The following is a 19,236-nucleotide window of genomic DNA, read 5'->3' on the forward strand; positions in this document are numbered from 1 at the left end:
CTGCCCCCAACTCTAAAAACTTCCTGCTTTATGTTCATCAATAATGAATGGCTCATCCCTGCAATACTCAGAGCGAGCTTACAATGCACTTTTGAGCAGCCGCTTAGTGATGTACAGTGGATAGAGCCTTTCTTTCAAATCCCAGGGCAGCAGGTCCTTCAAGGCTAGCATTGCATTTTCAATTAGCTGCTGAGTGAATGCTTGGCATGTGTATATTAGTGAAGAGGCATACAATTAGCTTGTTCCTTTCCGTATTGTGCTGAAGGATCTAAGGGATTGGTGGGGAACAGGCAAGCCAGGCATCACTGTGGATGTTGAAGAAGAGAGTTACTCAGACCTCGGCATCTTCACTTGCTCGCTCTGGAATTACAGCTATTTATTACAAAGCACTCTGTGTGGCTGGGCGGAGTGTGCCTGAGGAAACACATCCCAGACACCACCTGGGGTTCGTCTTCCTGAGTCCTTTACATCTCTGACTAATTCTCATCATTATCATGGAGCCAAACAGTCCCAAAAAGATACAATTTGCTGTGCCTTTATTCCAGAGTCAGATTGCACCCGAAGCAGCTGAGCAGGTAAGTGGAACTGGGTGGGGACCAGTTCCTATACATAAGTAATACAGACATACATTCTTGTTATTAATGAAAAGCTTCTCTACCTCTTGAATTTGCCTAACTTTGTGGCTTCCCAGAATATGTGAATGAGAAATAAGTTTGCTTTCATATGCACTTGTATTTGAGTTTCACTGAAGGAACTATTGGCTAAATACAGTATTTCATATGATACAAAATTAGCACCCCTTAAGGAAAAATGGTCACATCAGCAATTTAGATTTGGATCTAAAAATCTGTTTGCTTTTGCTTATTAAAATAACAGCTTCAATATTTAGAGAAACTTATATATTTTTTCAGAATTAGCAAGCTTTTATTTTTTTAGTTATACAAATCAAACTATTCACTTAACAATGAAAGCATTAAATCTTGGAATAATTTCAGATCATGGGCTTAATATTTTATGTTTTTATTGTGTATCAAAAGCAGCAACTATAAATATATGTAGTACAGGATCATAGGTATGTGTATAATTTAAAAAACATTCAGATATTAAAAATAGTATTTTAACACAACCTGGATATTTTTCCAAGTTAAATATATCCATATATTTTTATTTCTATCTCTTTCTGTCTTCATGGGAGGCTGGTTTACTGTATCACCTTTCATATTCAGATTTACTTAGATTCTTGATTCAATGGAACTAGTAAAAAGATCATTTGTAATAAAATTTCTGCCTACATAATTATTAATTTCTTAAAACTTGACTTATTCCTGAATCCTTTTACAAATATTATATACAAAGTCTTGAAAATAATTATTGAATCTGAGACTTTTATCTTCCTAGGATGTTTTGATAATCTGAAGTAGATTCACCCAAACTCAAGTCAGACAGATACAACCTTGAAAATGTATCTATGTTAAATGGAGCATTGGTTCTATCCTGGACAAGATATTATTAGTAAAATGTATCCACTATCCTACTAATTTGGGAAATTATTTACATATTTAAATAATCAAGGATACATTAGAAATTCTAATATGTTCCTGTAACTCTTAAAATAAGGGGGAAAAAACACCACAAACAAAATCTTTTAGTTTTAAGTGAATTATATACTTCCGTAAAAGCCATGTTCATTCTTTGTTAATTTGTTCTAAACAGTAATCTAGAAAATAAGAAAAGTTTAAAATATTAATTGAAGCTAAGAATGTATGCTGTTAAATTTAACCTGCTAGAAATTTGAGTTTTCTAAGCTGCTCTTACCCTGTTTAGAAATAAGGGTAATGGATCTTGAAAGCATCATCAATTATGAGGCTCCAAGAGAGCCACTGAAATTAGCAAGTCATCCCTGTACTTCATTGCACTTCAGTATTAATATTTGGTGGCATCATTTGATTACATACAACTATTTCTGTTCTGTGGAAATGTAGTTTTTGATTAAAGAAGGTGATATTAGTATCTGCCAGTTCTACTGTCTAACTTTCTTTTACTCAAAATGAAATTAGTGAGTAAACTACTCTGTGCCTCCCAGAAATTTACTCTTTTATGTCGGGAAAAGATGAGGGTGGGACAGCCTTGCAAGCTGTGGAGCAAGCTGGAGCAGCATCTGACTCTGACCTTAGGTGGTTCTTTATTGTTCACAGATCAGGAAAAGAAGACCTACACCAGCATCACTTGTGATTCTCAATGAACATAACCCTCCAGGTAAAGAAACATGATATCTTATGAACCAAAGCAATGGAATAAAATTGTTTGAAGAACATCAAAGAGCATGCCATTGTCAAAAGATTTCAATTCTGTTTTCCAGTTAGCAATAATCTAACAAGCTAATATAAACAAAGTCAGAAATAGCTACTATGAAAACTGTCTCATCTAACTGCTTTTCCTCGAGAATAACTTGTTGGTGATGATATACTATGAAATGCTTTGTTAGTATTCACAGTCGTATGTTCAGGTGTTTGTATAGAACCTGGTTCAGTGCTTATTAATGAGCCTGGTGGAAAGTTGCTTAATTAGGTTTCATAGCTCAAATTACAGCCCTGGAGATGCTTATATCTTTATGGAGTAGGGTTTTTAATTTATCAAAGGTTGCCACGGGGTGGGCAATGAGCCACAATTGGCTACAGCTTTGATGCTGATGTCATCTCTGAATAATGCAACTGACAAGTAACCAGATCAATTTTCAGCACTGCCCATTTGAGAGCCATTCTGAAGAGTTGCATCCATTTGTTGAGGTTTTATTCTCCATTTCCCATAAAAAGTAAAGCTGCATTATTATTCCTGATAAAAGACTATGATCTGCAATACACAAACAAGTACTTATTGAACGGGGGTGATTTTAATCTCACATTTAACTGCTGTTTCTAGAAATAAGACAGCAAAGCTCACAGCATTAATTTGTAACCAAGCAGGACTTGTTGTTGGATATTTTGCAAGTGTAAACAATAAGGATGGATAAAATGAGTTTGCATAAATTGTAGTGAATTATTTAAATTATTTCACTCAGGTGAAAGTCTTTGATTTTTTTCAGATCCCTTTCTAATTAGAGAAACATATTTAAGATAAGAAAGTATAATTTTAATAGAATATTAGCCATGGAGCTCAAATATAGAAAGCTGTTCATTTAATAGGAAGTAAATTAGTATAAATTTATTCCTGTTGAAAGCAAAGAATTATAATTTGATCCTGTATCTTTGAAGTGCTAAGCATTTTTAAATCATTTTTAAAATCATTTTAAAATCATTTACATGTTATCTCAGTAAATATTAACTTATATTTGGTTAAATAAGAGGTGCAAATGATATGTACCTATAGTTTACAAATAAATGAATAGGTAACTTTAGAGCAATTTTCTGTCACTGCCTTTGCTCTAGTGGCTGACTTCTCTACAGTGTCCTAGAATATCTCGAGGCTAACCTTGAAAAGACGTAACAAGAACAGAATCTTTATAATTTCATCTGTACTAAACGTTTCTTCCCTATCCAACAGTTCTTTGTTTCAAATATTACCTGAACACTCTCTATCAAACAAATGATAACAGCAAAAACAAAAAAAGAGTTAATTGTTAAATGAGCTTTAAAAGCAGTTGCTGCTTGTTGTCCTCAAAAGCAATGTGTTCTTTGACAAATAAAAATCAGGTGCAGCTTTAAATTCTGGCAAATAAACAAGTCTCTTCAATGTATCGAAATTGTCCAGGGCACATATGAGTATTGTTGGAATCACCTATCATTAATGCTGTTTAAAATTCAAATCCCTGAAAATATTTATTGTCAATTAATGAAGCAAAGGAAATTAAATTTTCCATTATAGAGACATGATTAACGGATCTTTCCAATTCCTATGATAAGACTGATATATTGTAATCATGATTAAATGAATTAGATATAGCTTACTTTAAAAATGAGTTTGCAGAAATAGTCTGTTATAAAAGAATATTTGAAAGAATGATTTAACTTTAGATTAGAAATACATATGCATTCTATTTACATTTGATAGAAAGATATTTCAACATGTAAATCCAGATTATTTCCAAGCTTGTATAAACATATAGATGAGGAGGGCACCTGATTAAGATTGCAGGGGCAACAAAAAGGCTCATCAGTCTCTTTCTTACCAATGGCCTAGAATTCTCAGCAGGAGAAGCCACCACAGAAACAGTTATATAACCTGTTAAGGATGTATCACTAACTAATTAATTAGTTAATTTAATTCAAAGTAATGGGACACAAGACAAAAAATATTAAGTTGAAGGCATCATACTTCAAAAGTTTAAAAGTGAAGGGTGTGTCTTTATGGTGGAGAAGGTAGAGACTACATATTTTCTTCTTGGAATGACTCTAAACAGCCAACGGTAACAGAAAGATACTAGACGCCAGAGATGTGGGGGTAGAGGCACACCAAAGACAAATTTCATCTTTTTCAAATGTTTTCCAGGGTTGCCAATTTGAGTAACCTTGTAGCAAACTGCTTATCTTTCAGAATTTTTAGTTCATTTTCCGATTAAGTGCCTATTTATGATAACCACTCTGGGATGATTAAGTCTCCTTGTCTCTTCTTGTACTTCTTGCTATTTCTTTTTTACTCTTGTACAATATGTAGTTAACTGGCTTGATTCCTATATTTTTATTTAAAGGGATGACTGCATGTAAATCTCTACTTAGAAACAAATGGCAATGTCACTTTTTGTAGTTTATTTCTTCACATTTCTAGATTTACATTATGTGTATTTAGTAGGCTTACAAGAAGACTGTATATTTATTTGGCTACCAGTATCAGAAAACTGGGCTTCCCTGGGGGCTCAGATGGTAAAGAATCTGCCTGCAATGCAGAAGACTCGGGTTTGATTCTTGGGTTGGAAAGATCCCCTGGAGAAGGAAATGGCAACCCACTCCAGCATTCCTGCCTGGAGAATCCTGTGGACAGAGGACCTCCATGAGGTGGCAAAGAGTCTGACAAGACTGAGTGACTAAGCACACACAGTCAGAAAACTAGAAAACTATTAGGAAAGAATTTCAGAAAATACCTAACCTCACCACATATCTTGATGAAAGATACAGAAATCAACCCAAGTCCCTGACACTTGTTCCGTTTTGTATGTATCAAAGAAGAATTCATAGAAGCAACTAGCTTTCAACACCAAATAATTTTAGGAATTAATATAGTTTTTTATAAAAAGTTATTCTAAAATAACTCTTCCTTTGCTCTTATCAATAGAAATTCATTTACTCACCTTTTAAAAATTTATTTATTTATTTGGCTATGCTTCTGTGACTTGTGGGATTCTTAGTTCCCCAGGGATTTGAACTCATAGCAGTGAAGCCCAGAATCCTAACCACTGGGTCACCATGGAACTCCCTCCTCACCTTTTAAAATAAACAATTCTTCATTATTTTCTTTTCTGGATTGAATATTCTCAGTACCCCATATTGATTTCTATTCAAATTCTCCTTGTCTCTAGGCCTTTGGAGCCAGAGCTGGACACGGGCTTCCAGTAAAAAGCCTGATTAGAACAGGGCTTCTGAATATTAAAGTTTGTGGCATCAATTCTTTTCCACTTACTATTAAACAGAGACAGTATGGTTACAATTAAGTTTAATGGACCTAATGCCTGTTAAACATGAGTCAGCTGTAGGAGGCCAGGAGCTTAGTAAAGATTTGGGTAAGCATCCAGTAGTTTTGGCATCATTTAGATTTAGAAGTTTGTTGTAGGTCTAATAAGTGGAACTAGACATGCAATGTAAAAGGGGGGATATTTATTGAACTCTCTCTACCACAGCCAAATTTGGGGGAGACTGGTTTTCTCTTCTGCACTTTTTGCTCCAAATATTCTTAGAAATGAGGAATAAATACAAAAGTATTTTCTCATATGCATCATGTTCTTAAAAATTACTTAATATAAGACATATGAATTCAATAGCTTAGTATCTCCTTTCAACCTTGAGAGTAAGTCTATTCGTAAAGACAACTGGGATTTCCAATTGATTGGGCTATTTGTCTCCACACACTGAAAAAAGAAGCCACAGTTCATTGTGGAAGTAGCGTGTGACTTCCTAAATGAAGCTTTCATTTTAGGAATTTGACAGTAAGTTAATTAATAAGATTTTCAAGCCTCTCAATTTAAAATCCTGAGACACAGGATGACAGAGAATATTGCCAGACTTACTAGACTGATTTGTTCAAACAGAAAGGTTCCAGGAATTTTTGATGATGGGAAGTTTTGCAGGTCATCAAGTTAGAGTGAAGGTTTATTTGTAGTGTTAGGGCATTCATATGCTCATAATCTCTCCTCATGGAGACCCTCTGTTTTACAAAATGAATGATTTATAGTCAAAAGGCAATGGGCACTTTGAGTGCAAGTTCCAGAAATCACACTGAGGATTTTCCTGGGAATATTAAGGGTGAGGAAGACATCATCAGCCCCAGACCTGGAGGGTCTTGTCATTCCCAAGGATCTCCAATCAAATGTATTCAAATAAAAGTTGTGCTGAACCCATAGTCCATACAGTTTTGTTTCATTCTTTTTTCTCATATTCTTTGAGAATAAGGTTATAATACCTTCTGATCCACAATTATTGCTCATTTTCCAGCATTTATTTTGCCTTATGAATATTAGTGGAAGTACAGAAAGGTCCAGTGTTTGTAGACTATTCAAGGTTTAACTGGTATTAATTTCTAATAACTGTCAGAAAAGCCTATTTTTTTCTCCTCAGCAGTTATTTTTATGAGTTATTGAATGTCAAAGCATGCTGGATGATTTAAACATAAGTGATGCATGTGGCTTTCAGAGGTTCATATACTGTGCAGTTGATTGACTTCTTTTCCCATAACTGTTCAGTGTGTGCAGCCAAACAGCCCAATCAATAGGAGGAATTGTGAGCCAAAGATGAGGCTCCAGTCCTTAGTCATGTTAGAGTCTGCTATGCTTTGTATTCAAAGGACTGGTGTAGTCTTCAAATTAAATGAGAGCAAAATGAAAGGGGCAAGTTTTAAAACTATGAAACAGTGCTGCTTTCTGTCAGCAAGATTACGACTTTGGCTCACTTTGAATAATAGTGCGGGCTTCGCTGGTAGCTCACATGGTAATGAATCCAGCTGCAATGCAAGAGACACAGGTTTGATCCCTGGGTTGGGAAGATCTCCTGGAGAAGGGAATGGCTCCTCACTCCAGTATTCTTGCCTAGAGAATTCCATGGACAAAGGAGCCTGGCAGGCTACAATCCATGGGGTCACAAAGAGGTGGAGACACCTGAGCGAGTAACACTTCCACTTTCATATACTGCTTACCTTTTACGTTGATTTTAATTAGAAATACCTTAGTGAAATATGAAAGAATGATGATAAGTTCAATTCACTTCCTTTTTCTTGGCCTCTGTTTTCCTACCCATGGGTAATACAGAAAGTAAAATAACCCTAAGGTACTTTTGCACAATGCAGAAAGGCAGTATTCGTAGTGGGTAAAGCAATGCCTTTGGAGTAGGACTTGGGTTTGAAGTCCACCTTTGCCAGTTCTCGGTGGTGAGACATTAGGTGTGCAGCTGACCTCTGTGCACTCAGTTTCTGCCTTTTAAAAATAGGACATTGAGGTGTAAGAAAATGCATAGCACAGTGATAGATAATGAAGACATGCGATCCCCCTGCATTATCATACCCATGCTGAGAAAAGCTAAGTTCTCCTAAAACCTTCATTTCTTATCAGAACTTGGCCCAGCTCTTTTCCAGTCCTGACTGCATTAGGGAGTATCAGTGTCCCCATGAGGCAGTGATTCTTGATTAGAGAAAAGATGTACCATAACTCCTAATTCTTCATCAGTTAAGATACACAATTGAGAAATTGTTATGGATCTTATACTGTGGTATTTATTCAACTGACCATGTCTGGTTTACAAATATAATTTACATGAAATAGGAGTCCTTGGGATTTTTAAAAAAATAAGAATGCTACTGATGTCTATAAAGTTATGAAAATATATACTGAAAGCAAAAGATCTTTATGAAAGATTTGTATCCAATCAAAAATGCAATTCATGGCAATTTCCTGGTGGTCCAGTGGTTAAGATTCCACATTTTTACTATCAAGGGTCCGGGTTTAATCTCCGGCCTGGGAGCTGAGATCCTGGAAACCATTTGGTGCAACCAAAAAAAAGTGCAATTCATATTTCTAATAGTTTGTGCAAAGAATAAACATTAAACTCTCATTTGATTGCTCACATTTGATTCTACTCCATTTGCTCTCATTTCCTTCCAAACACTGTCCTTGTGCTATATTCTGCCCAAGATTTCTTCCTTTGGTTCCTTCTTTTGGTTCCTTTGCCAATTCTTAAGACATAGTCTAGACTGACTCATTTGTGCAAATCAGTCTCCATCTTTTCCAAATAATCTTAATTAAATTGCAGCCCAGACTCATTTAAATCTCAAAACTTTCCCATCTAATCTGATTCACTGCCTGGCTTTGTTATTCTAATATGCTCCTCTCACCTGCAACTCTTAAAGCTACTTATTGATTTACACATTCGATTCAATTAAGTATTCACTGAGTCCTTGTTCTAAATCCTTAAAGAACATGTGGACTAGGTAACAGAGAATAATACCCCTGAGTGAACCAAGATACAACTGTAATAACAAATTCCAGCTGCTCAGACCACAGTACAATTAATTCTGACCAAGACACACAGGCATTTATCATGCTTAGTTTTCTATGAAACAATACAGTTGTTGACTTTTTTTCGATCTTTTGGCTTTAAGCTTTTAAGAACTGGCATTAGAGTGAAATTTTACTATTTATTCCAAACTAGTAGATATAGCTACTAAAACTAGTAGTGTATCCAGTAGATATTAGATGCTCCTGGGCTGTTAAATTTAAATGGATAAAAAGCAGGTTTTCACATCCAATGGCAATCCATCAAACTTTTTGGGCACCTGTTCTGGCTAAGGCACAGTGCCAACTGTTTTAGGGGATAAAATAGTAAGTCACCATCCCTTACCTCATCAGAAACCTCCCTGAGGCATAATCTGACACATGTATATCGGTGGTAAGATCAACAGTATGTGGCAAAATATAAGATAGATTTCAATTCAGTACAGAAATGTTTACCATAGGATGTTTTGGGGAATTAGGTTATAGTGTTGTAAAATACAGTACAAATATTAGATGCTTGATAAATGGCAACTGTTATTTTGGAGAGGCAGGCATGTACTACTTAAAAGTAGAGGTACTGGGATCACTCAGGCCTGGATCTGGCTCTCAGATGTTTTCTTACTGCCTGTGTTATGCCAAGAAAGTGGCTCGCCCTTTTAAAACTTGTTTTTTTCCAACACTACCAAATTTCACTAAATATAAAATATATTCATTAGAAATAAGGCTAATCTGCATCCACTGAATAAACAGATGTGCATTTTTGTTTCTACATCACAGTACACATGAAGGACAGTGTAATCAGCCATTCCAGGACCTTAAGGGCACATTTGGTGTCAAATTTAAGATAGGAAAAGTTTCTAACAGCTTTTTTTTTTTTTCTAACAGCTTTCTAATTGTTCTATTTCATAGTCACATTCAAGGAGAACAGTAAATTATCAAACCTCTAACAACAACAACAACAAATCTAACCAAGCTATGTAGTTAATGGAGAAAATTATTTCTGTATTTATTTTAGACTTGCTTAGGAGCAAGCTTCAAGCTTTGAATATTCTATCCTTTCTCTCACCATTTTCTCCTCATGACTTTGACCAAGTAGTGATCATATTGCATTTACAGCAATACAAGACGTAATTTGGTAGCAGAATTTACCTGGGGCTTAAGCTGACATGCCCACACAGGGTCCAGATAGATGCCTGCCTGGGCTCCATGTAGGATACTGTGAAGGGTGCTGTGGTCTAATTGGAGGATGCACGCTCCATTCAAGGCTGTCAAACTATACAGATAAAACTACAAAGAAAGAAAAAAAGCACTGTAAGGGATGGAAGCACCTATGTGGTTAAGATTTTAGAGATGTTGGAAAATATCTTCCTAAATCAGTTTCCACACTACCTGAAATTTTACCTTTTGAAGTTGTTACTATATACTGTTACTATATTCTAGCTTCTGAGAAAACATCAGGACTCTGACCAGACGTAACACAATGTCCTGGCACTTGAGAAAAGTAGTCTACCTGGAGATCAAAAAGCCTGAGGTGGAGAGAAAGGAAGGCCCTGGAGCAAACCCCCCAGTTGCAAAGATTAGGGACCTCCAGATTCATCTCTTCCCTCCCAGTCTGTTTGTTCATATTGCCTTCTCCAAGCGTGGCCCTTCTTATCTTCCTTAGTGTTTCAGAGGCCCTTAGAAAGTGTTGGGAAATGTTAAATCTATGAGTCTTTTCTGTATTATGGACAGAAGTTTATGAATTTAATTCAATGACTTTGTATCACTTTTAGTAATTCAATATAGTGATCATTATAGTGCTTATTAAGGCTGGTTGTGAAATAAGTTACTAAAACCTGCATTATCAAAGAGATATATCTTGACAGTCTAATTAGAATATAATGACAGTTTGACCTTGGCAAGAAAGCTGAGGAAAATGTGCTGTGTGAACTAAGAAAAGCTAGGAAATTTGTAACCTTTCTGGGTTTTTGTTCTTTCATTCTCTGGGAGCAATTTTCCATCATTATGGAAAACAATTTCATAATCACACTCTTTACATATAAATAAGTATCTACCTGCTCATAAAAACAACTGAATACACAAAATGGAAGAATGAGAACAATAGTTATTTTGGAATTCAAGTTTTAGAATAATTTGCCTCAATGATATAACATGTTATGCTATTTTCCCCTGTTGAAGAATAAACTATTAGGACACATACACACACACACGGATATTCCCATGCACAAACACATGTATATATACACATATAAGCCAAATATCTAACTATGTGTAAAAACATCATAGGCTATTTACTCATATAATAAAATCCACCTCCACTATAATTGATCTGACTTTAAAAGGCTAGGAACCAAAGTATCTAGAAAAGCTTTGTGAATTTTGGTTACAAGTGGAATAAAGCTAATAGTTATTAAATTTCTAACCCTTTGAAATAAATAAAAAACTAACCACATTATTTGAAAACTCATGAATAAAAAACATTGAAATTACTAGATTACTAGATTCAAATAGTGAGATTTGTTAAATTTTTTTTTAAATCAGAAGAGTATTTTAAAAAATAAGTTACATTTATGAATATTAGTTACTCTGACTATTTTCTCATTTTGGAGGTTTCTTGTGTCCATTTTCATAATTCATAAATACAGGGAGAACTATTATAATTAGATACAGAAGTATTATAATTAGATACAGAATGTGAGCTCCTCCTATACATCTGAAAGTCAATGTCTAGCTGAAATGTGTCCCCCAACATTAACATCAACATTTAAACTGTTGAACTCAACATATCTGTTAGTGGTATCTTCATTCCTCCAATTGCTGAACCATACAAACTTGGAATCATCTCCAACTCCTCTCTTTCTCCCTTGTCTCTTGAACCTATCAGTGGCTCTACTGCTGATTCTTCTGTACAGGCTGAATCTAACTCACTTCCAGAATAATATGGTAACTTCCAAACTGCTCTTCCATGACTTTAACACTGGGAGGTGGTTTTGTGTAGAGCTAAGAGCCCTAATTTCAGAATCAATGAACATATTATGCTGCTGCTGCTGCTGCTAAGTCACTTCAGTCGTGTCCGACTCTTTGCAATCCCATAGACAGGCTCCTCTGTCCCTGGGATTCTCCAGGCAAGAACACTGGAGTGGGTTGCCATTGCCTTCTCCAGAACATATCATGACTTAGAATCAAATCATGGAATGACTGAATATCTGTGTCTTAGCTTCCACTTCTATGAAGCACATCATGGCAATTCCAACACTGGTTGTGTTGCTGGAATTAAGCAAGATGATGCATGATAGCACAATTGATGGGAGATTTATTCTTTCCCCATTCTGGTTTGTGTGAAAGGGTTTTGGCAGACTTAAATACATAATGGGTGACTGACAAGGGCAGCTTTACTTTTCAAAAGGAACTCATTATGAGCTCTAATTTGTATACTATAATTTACCTGTCCTAGCTTTTAATTAGCCATGGCTAACAATGATAATAATAATAATAAGGCATGTGAAGTTGTCTTATGATTAGCTCATTATGTTTCATCATAATCTGCACATTATTACTATTTCTTGCTTTAAATAAGTCAGTCATTTCCACTGTAGTCTATGGAGTCTTTATTACACAAATTGCTGATAATTGTACTAAAGTTGAGATTTAAAGAAATGAACAGAAGAAAGGGAAATACTCATGTTAGATTATGGCTAGCATTACTGCTTTATAATTTCTATTTCTTTCTTTACTTCTGGTGGACGGCTTCAAAGCTGAACAGGAACTTTGTTCATTTGCCATAGGTACCTTCCTGTTGAAAATAACTTCTCCATATGGGCAGGATTTCAGATCAAGCAGGACAGACTCAGACTAAATTTGCTTTTCAAAAAGCACTCTAAGGACTATCTACTCTCCCTTCATGGATCCTAAACACAGCCCACCTGCCTCCAAGGATTAAAATGTTCTCAGGAAATAATGCCAGAGACCCACTTTCCATCACATTTCAATGAAGTAAAATGTCATGAATGATTGAGCTAAAATGTCTCATCTCAAATTCCACCACAGGTCACTTTACTTCGTGAACAGCCCAGAATTCCTGGTTTACTTAGTCAATGATGGGTATCTTTTTGCTAAAGGTCTTGGAGACAGCACAAGATAGTTTCATACAATTCTTTGGTCCACTGACGGAGAAGGTAATGGCACCCCACTCCAGTACTCTTGCCTGGAAAATCCCATGGACGGAGGAGACTGGTAGGCTGCAGCCCATGGGGTCGCTAAGAGTTGGACATGACTGGGCAACTTCACTTTCACTTTTTACTTTCATGCATTGGAGAAGGAAATGGCAACCCACTCCAGTGTTCTTGCCTGGAGAATCCCAGGGACGGGGAAGCCTGGTGGGCTGACAGAGTCAGACATGACTGGAGTGACTTAGCAGCAGCAGCAGCATGGTCCACTGACATCATTGGAATCAAAGCGAACACCAGCTGTTCTATTTATATGGACAGCTACAGTGTAAGGGGCATACATAAAATACATTTTGAAGTAATTTAGGACCTAAAAGACAAAATTACCTCTAAGCTACAAATAAAACATTTTAAAAAAAACCATATAAGCTCAGAGGCAAATTTACAGAAGTTGATAGTAACACATCTTACTTTTGGTTGTTTTATGATTTGCAAGCTTATTTCATCTATAGTATATATATCCTTAACAACTTGTGAGATGAGTATTATCACCTCCATTTTAGAAAGAGGGTGATAGGGGAGCTGCTCAGGGTCAAAGGAGCTAGTACATTACTGGGTCTGAAGTTTAAACACAGGTTGTCTATCCAAGGTCAGGATGCTTTCCACGACATTAATAACATTTTTCTACTAATAAGCAACATCATACCCTTACTATTTTATTTCTGTCTTCCTCAAGGAAGTAATGATAAGCAAGTTCTTCACTGTAGCTTGGCCAAGTGAGATTCTGTTTGATATGACACCAGAATGTACTTTTTTCCATTTCAATGCATGTGAGTTTGTTTTGGAGTGATAATTCTACACCTTTTTGCTCTTTTCTTGGATAATTTACTAGATAAGAGGAATTTAGAGTTTTTAACACTAGATCTTCTATTATATTAACAAAAAATCAGATAACCAAACAGAAATATAAATCTTTCCCATTATTCCATTCTTAGAGTTAGACCTTGTCATTTATGCATGTTTGTTTGCATACCTATTTATCTGCACTTAGCAGGCTATGCATACATTAAAAAACATAACTGTTTTAAAACATCAGTTGGAGGGCCGACAGTTTACATTTGGATCCTAGCTGACCAAGAACACTTCCCTGGTGGCTCAGACGGTAAAGAATCTGCCTGCAATGTGGGAGACCTGGGTTCAGTCACTGGGTCGGGTTTCTGGAGAAGAGAATGGCTACCCACTCCAGTAGTCTTGCCTGGAGAATTCTATGGACAGAGGAAACTAGCACGCTGTATAGTCCACGGGGTCGCAAAGTGTCGGACGCAACTTAGCCACGAAACAACAAATTATTATGTAATAGGATTCCTTGTTCTTAAAAAGCAGAGGCATCACTTTGCCAACAAAGGTCTGTATAGTCAAAGCTATTATTTTTCCAGTAGTCATGTACTGATGTGAGAGTTGGACCATAAAGAAGGCTGAGTGCTGAAGAAGAATGCTTTTGAACTGTAGTCCTGGAGAAGATTCTTGAGAGTCCCTAGGACAGCAAGGAGATCAAATCAGTCAATCCTAAAGGAAATCAACCCTGAATATTCATTGGAAGGACTGATGCTAAAGCTGAAGCTCCAATACTTTGGCCACGTGATGAGAAGAGCCAACTCATTAGAGAAGATCCTGATGCTGGGAAAGACTGAGGGCAAGAGAAGAAGGGGCGACAGAGGATGAGATGGTTGGATGGTATCATTGACAGCGGACATGAGTTTGAGCGAACTCCAGGAGACAGTGAAGGACAGAGAAGCCTGGCGTGCTGCAGTCTACAGGGCTGCAAAGAGTCAGACACAACTGAGTGACTGAACAGCAGCAACAAGATTCTTGTTCATAAAGTAGAATGCTTAGACTGTGCTTTTTCTTCATAGTTTTGGTTCACTGTTTTGATGAAGGAAAAAGGTTACTAAGACAAAAGAAACACCAAAATGATCTTTCAGAGAACTAAAATATATTAGTTTTTTAAATAGTTTATTAGTGTGCCTCATGATCTAGACTGATTTAATGCTTTAAACACGCCTATCCAAATTACAAATACAGACAAATTCATACTAATTGCCACCAAACATTTGGTAGTCAGGAGCATATATGAAAATAATCTGTTATAAGCTCACTCCAAATATCTGTACATTGTAATGCTCACCTTCTTTTTCTATAACTTGTAGAAGTATTCTTTGCAGAGCCATGGTATATTAAAAAAAAAATCCTCTATCAATCATCGTATCAAACAGGATTGACCTGTTTTTTTTTTCCCATAGCCAAGCAAAGAGTAAGGAGCCACCTTTGGAGAGGAGGGTGGTGGTTAATAACATTGTGACAACTATCAACACATCAGGATTATAAGGAAGTATATAAATTGTCAATATTTAAACTGCTGTGATAAAGACCTCTGTAATTTGTGCTTATATTTTAGATCTACACCCATATTCTTGCCTCATCTTTTCCAAACATCACTTTTGTATTTTACTTCATTTGCTCCTCTCTGCTTGTTATAGAATAACACTTAGATCTCTTAACCTGACATCTAAGATTCTTGACAATCTGTGTTGAACTAAATACTCCAACTCTACTTTATTCCCAGGCCTGAAACTTTGTCTCTGACAAGACTGGCTACTTGTCCTCTAACAATTTCCACATTAAATCTTTAAACAGAAATTTTTTCTGACTAGAATGCCCTCACCAGTACTTTATTTTACTAAACACTTATATTTTTAAAGATGCTCAGATTTTCTCATTTTATTCATTTCTGAACATTTACCAGAAATATATCTTCTTGTAGCTTAAAGCATAGACATGTTATTAATACTAAGTTGGGCTCAGATGGTAAAGATTCTGCCCGCAATGCAGGAGATCCGGGTTCAATCCCTGGTTTGGGAAGATCCCCTGGAGAAGGGAAAGGCTACCCACTATAGTATTCTTGTCTGGAGAATTCCATGGACAGGGGGGCCTGGTGAGCTACAGTCCATAGAGTCGCAAAGAGTCAGATATGATTGAATGGCTAACACTCACTCACTCATGCTCCATATTCAAGTACAGTTAGGTAGTGGTTTAAATTCACAAGTTTCCTATATCCTACTATGACTGAACATTGATTTGGTCTGTGACATCTCCAACTTAATAAAATCAAGAGTCATTCTCTATGGTTTTTGTTGAATTGCCACTTTTTTTTTTCCCCTGAAACTAAACCTTACCATTTGGACTTGATAAAAGAGTAATTAATCATTGAAAAAAGGAATACTCAATACCCACCTTAACTTCCAATAAAACTATCCTCATCCTTTAATTTTGTTTGAAAGGATTATTTTTGATAAGCAAAGGAAACATGCAGTAGCACTGGTAAAAGCCACGACATTGGTTCTATTTTGGTCTCAAATCTATGCAGGATTACTTTCTCTAAGAATCCCAAACTGACGATTAGTCAGATTCCACCTGACAATTTCCAGTGATAAGTTTAGCTCTTTTTGAAGCATCATGGTTATGACTAGATAGCTCTGTTAGAAAGTTATGCCTTACACCTAGTTGGAGTATCCTTGAACCTTTTAACTACTGATCTTGCTATGTTCTTCTAAAGGATTTCAGAAAAAGTATAGTACTTCTTCCAACTGAGAACCCTTCATATTTTTGGGGACACACTTCTTGTTTACATTCAGTTCTCTCTTGAATAAAATTTTCAGTTACATTATATTTCTTCAAATTGAAATATAGTTGAGTTACAGTATTATGTTAGTTTCAGGTGTATATCAAAGTGATTCAGTTATATATATAGATATTTTCACATTCTTTTCTATTATAGGTTATTATAAGATATTGAATTTTTTTGTGCTATACAGTAAATCCTGTTGCTTATCTATTTCATGTATAGTAGTTTGGATCTGTTGATCTTATACTCTTGTCTTTATGATTATGATATGGTTTTCAGGAATCTCACCATTCTGCTCCCTAGTAATATTCATACTGTATTTTTCAGCATGGTACCCAAATTTCACTCTTAATTTAGCAGTTAATTATTGAACATATATTACAGGCCAGCACCATATATATATATATATGGTACTATATATACATATATATATAGTAAATGAGAATTCACAAATGACAAGTGATGGGGTTTGTGGTAGCAGAAACTTAGGATACTTTAGAAGCACACAGAACACATAAACCAGTCAGTAATGGCTTAAGGGAGGAAGGAGATTTGTGCTGAACCTGTTGGAAAAAGCAGGGGAAATATTTAAGACAGAGAAGAAAACAGAGACAAATTTCAGAGGTAGAGCAAGGCAATGCAGATTCAAGGAAGTGAGAGGAGTCCAGAGTGACACAGCTTGGAGTGGCATCAGGTGGGGTGGAAGTTAGGCAGGCACCATGTGGTGGGCATTATAAACATTTTAAAAGGAGTTATGATTCAGTTCAGTTCAGTCTTTCAGTCATGTCCGACTCTTTGCGACCCCATGAATCGCAGCATGCCAGGCCTCCCTGTCCATTACAAACTCCCAGAGTTTACTCAAACTCATGTCCATCGAGTTGGTGATGCCATCCAGCCATCTCATCCTCTGTCGTCCCCTTCTCCTCCTGCCCCCAATCCCTCCCAGCATCAGGCTCTTTTACAACGAGTCAACTCTTTGCAACAGGTGGCCAAAGAATTGGAGTTTCAGCTTCAGGATCAGTCCTTCCAATGAACACCCTGGACTGATCTCCTTCAGGATGGACTGGCTGGATCTCCTTGCAGTCCAAGGGACTCTCAAGAGTCTTCTCCAACACCACAGTTCAAAAGCATCCATTTTTCGGCACTCAGCTTTCCTCACAGTCCAACTCTCACATCCACACATGACCACTGGAAAAACCATGGCCTTGACTAGACGGACATTTGTTGGCAAAGTAATGTCTCTTCTTTTTAATATGTTATCCAGGTTGGTCATAACTTTCCTTCTAAGGAGTAAGCGTCTTTTAATTTCATGGCCACAGTCACCATCTGCAGTGATTTTGGAACCCAAAAATATAAAATCTGGTACTGTTTCCACTGTCTCCCTATCTATTTCCCTTTAGGTGTTGGGACCAGATGCCATGATCTTAGTTTTCTGAATGTTGAGCTTTAAGCCAGCTTTTTCACTCTCCTCTCTCACTTTCATCAAGAGGCTCTTTAGTTCTTCTCCACTCTCTGCCATAAGGGTGGTGTTATCTGCATATCTGAGGTTATTGATATTTCTCCCGGCAATCTTGATTCCAGCTTGTGCTTCTTCCTGCCCAGCATTTCTCATGATGTATTCTGCATATAAATTAAATAAGCAGCGTGACAATATACAGCCTTGATGTACTCCTTTTCCTATTTGGAACCAGTCTTTTCGTCCATGTCCAGTTCTAACTGTTGCTTCCTGACCTGCATACAGGTTTCTCAAGAGACAGGTCAGGTGGTCTGGTATTCCCATCTCTTTCAGAATTTTCCACAGTTTATTGTGATCCACACAGTCGAAGGCTTTGGCGTAGTCAATAAAGCAGAAATAGATGTTTTTATGGAATTCTCTTGGTTTTTCAATGATCCAGCGGATATTGGCAATTTGATCTGTGGTTCCTCTGCCTTTTCTAAAACCAGCTTGAACATCTGGAAGTTCTCGGTTCACGTATTGCTGAAGCCTGGCTTGGAGAATTTTGAGCATTACTTTACTAGTGTGTGAGATGAGTGCAATTGTGTGGTAGTTTGAGCATTCTTTGGGATTGCCTTTCTTAGGGATTGGAATGAAAACAGACCTTTTCCAGTCCTGAGGACACTGCTGAGTTTTCCAAATTTGCTGGCATATTGAGTGCAGCACTTTCACAGCATCATCTTTCAGGATTTGAAATAGCTCAACTGGAATTCCATCACCTCCACTAGCTTTGTTCATAGTGATGCTTTCTAAGGCCCACTTGACTTCACATTCCAGGATGTCTGGCTCTAGGTGAGTGATCACACTATCGTGATTATCTGGGTCGTGAAGATCTTTTTTGTACAGTTCTTCTGTGTATTCTTGCCACCTCTTCTTAGTATCTTCTGCTTCTTTTAGGTGCATACCATTTCTGCCCTTTATTGAGCCCACTTTTGCATGAAATATTCCCTTGGTATCTCTAATTTTCTTGAAGAGATCTCTAGTCTTTCCCATTCTGTTGTTTTCCTCTATTTCTTTGCATTGTTTGCTGAGGAAGGCTTTCTTATCTCTCCTTGCTATTCTTTGGAACTCTGCATTCAAATGGGAATATCTTTCCTTTTCTCCTTTGCTTTTCGCTTCACTAAATGGCTTTAAGCAGGAGAGCTCACATGCTCAAATTTTATTCTAAAATGATCCCTGTGGCTGCAGATAAAGAATGGATAGGAGG

General features: G+C 36.7%; 1 protein-coding gene across 2 annotated transcripts in view; it reads left to right on the forward strand.

Moving 5' to 3' along the window:
* Positions 1–263: 263 nt before the first annotated feature.
* The window catches only part of PPP1R1C (protein phosphatase 1 regulatory inhibitor subunit 1C), a 127,497-nt gene continuing 108,524 nt past the window's right edge, over positions 264–19,236 (forward strand). Inside the window, exons 1-2 of one of the 2 annotated variants that reach the window (XM_043488362.1) lie at positions 264–575; positions 2,175–2,256. In XM_043488362.1, the coding sequence (XP_043344297.1) occupies positions 495–575; positions 2,175–2,256 (163 nt within the window). In that variant the 5' untranslated portion in view covers positions 264–494. The remainder of the gene's footprint in view (positions 576–2,174; positions 2,257–19,236) is intronic. The other variant, XM_043488363.1, reaches the window with a different exon arrangement.

Source organism: Cervus canadensis, chromosome 15 (genome assembly GCF_019320065.1).
Source record: "Cervus canadensis isolate Bull #8, Minnesota chromosome 15, ASM1932006v1, whole genome shotgun sequence".
Classification (NCBI taxonomy): Eukaryota; Metazoa; Chordata; class Mammalia; order Artiodactyla; family Cervidae; genus Cervus; species Cervus canadensis.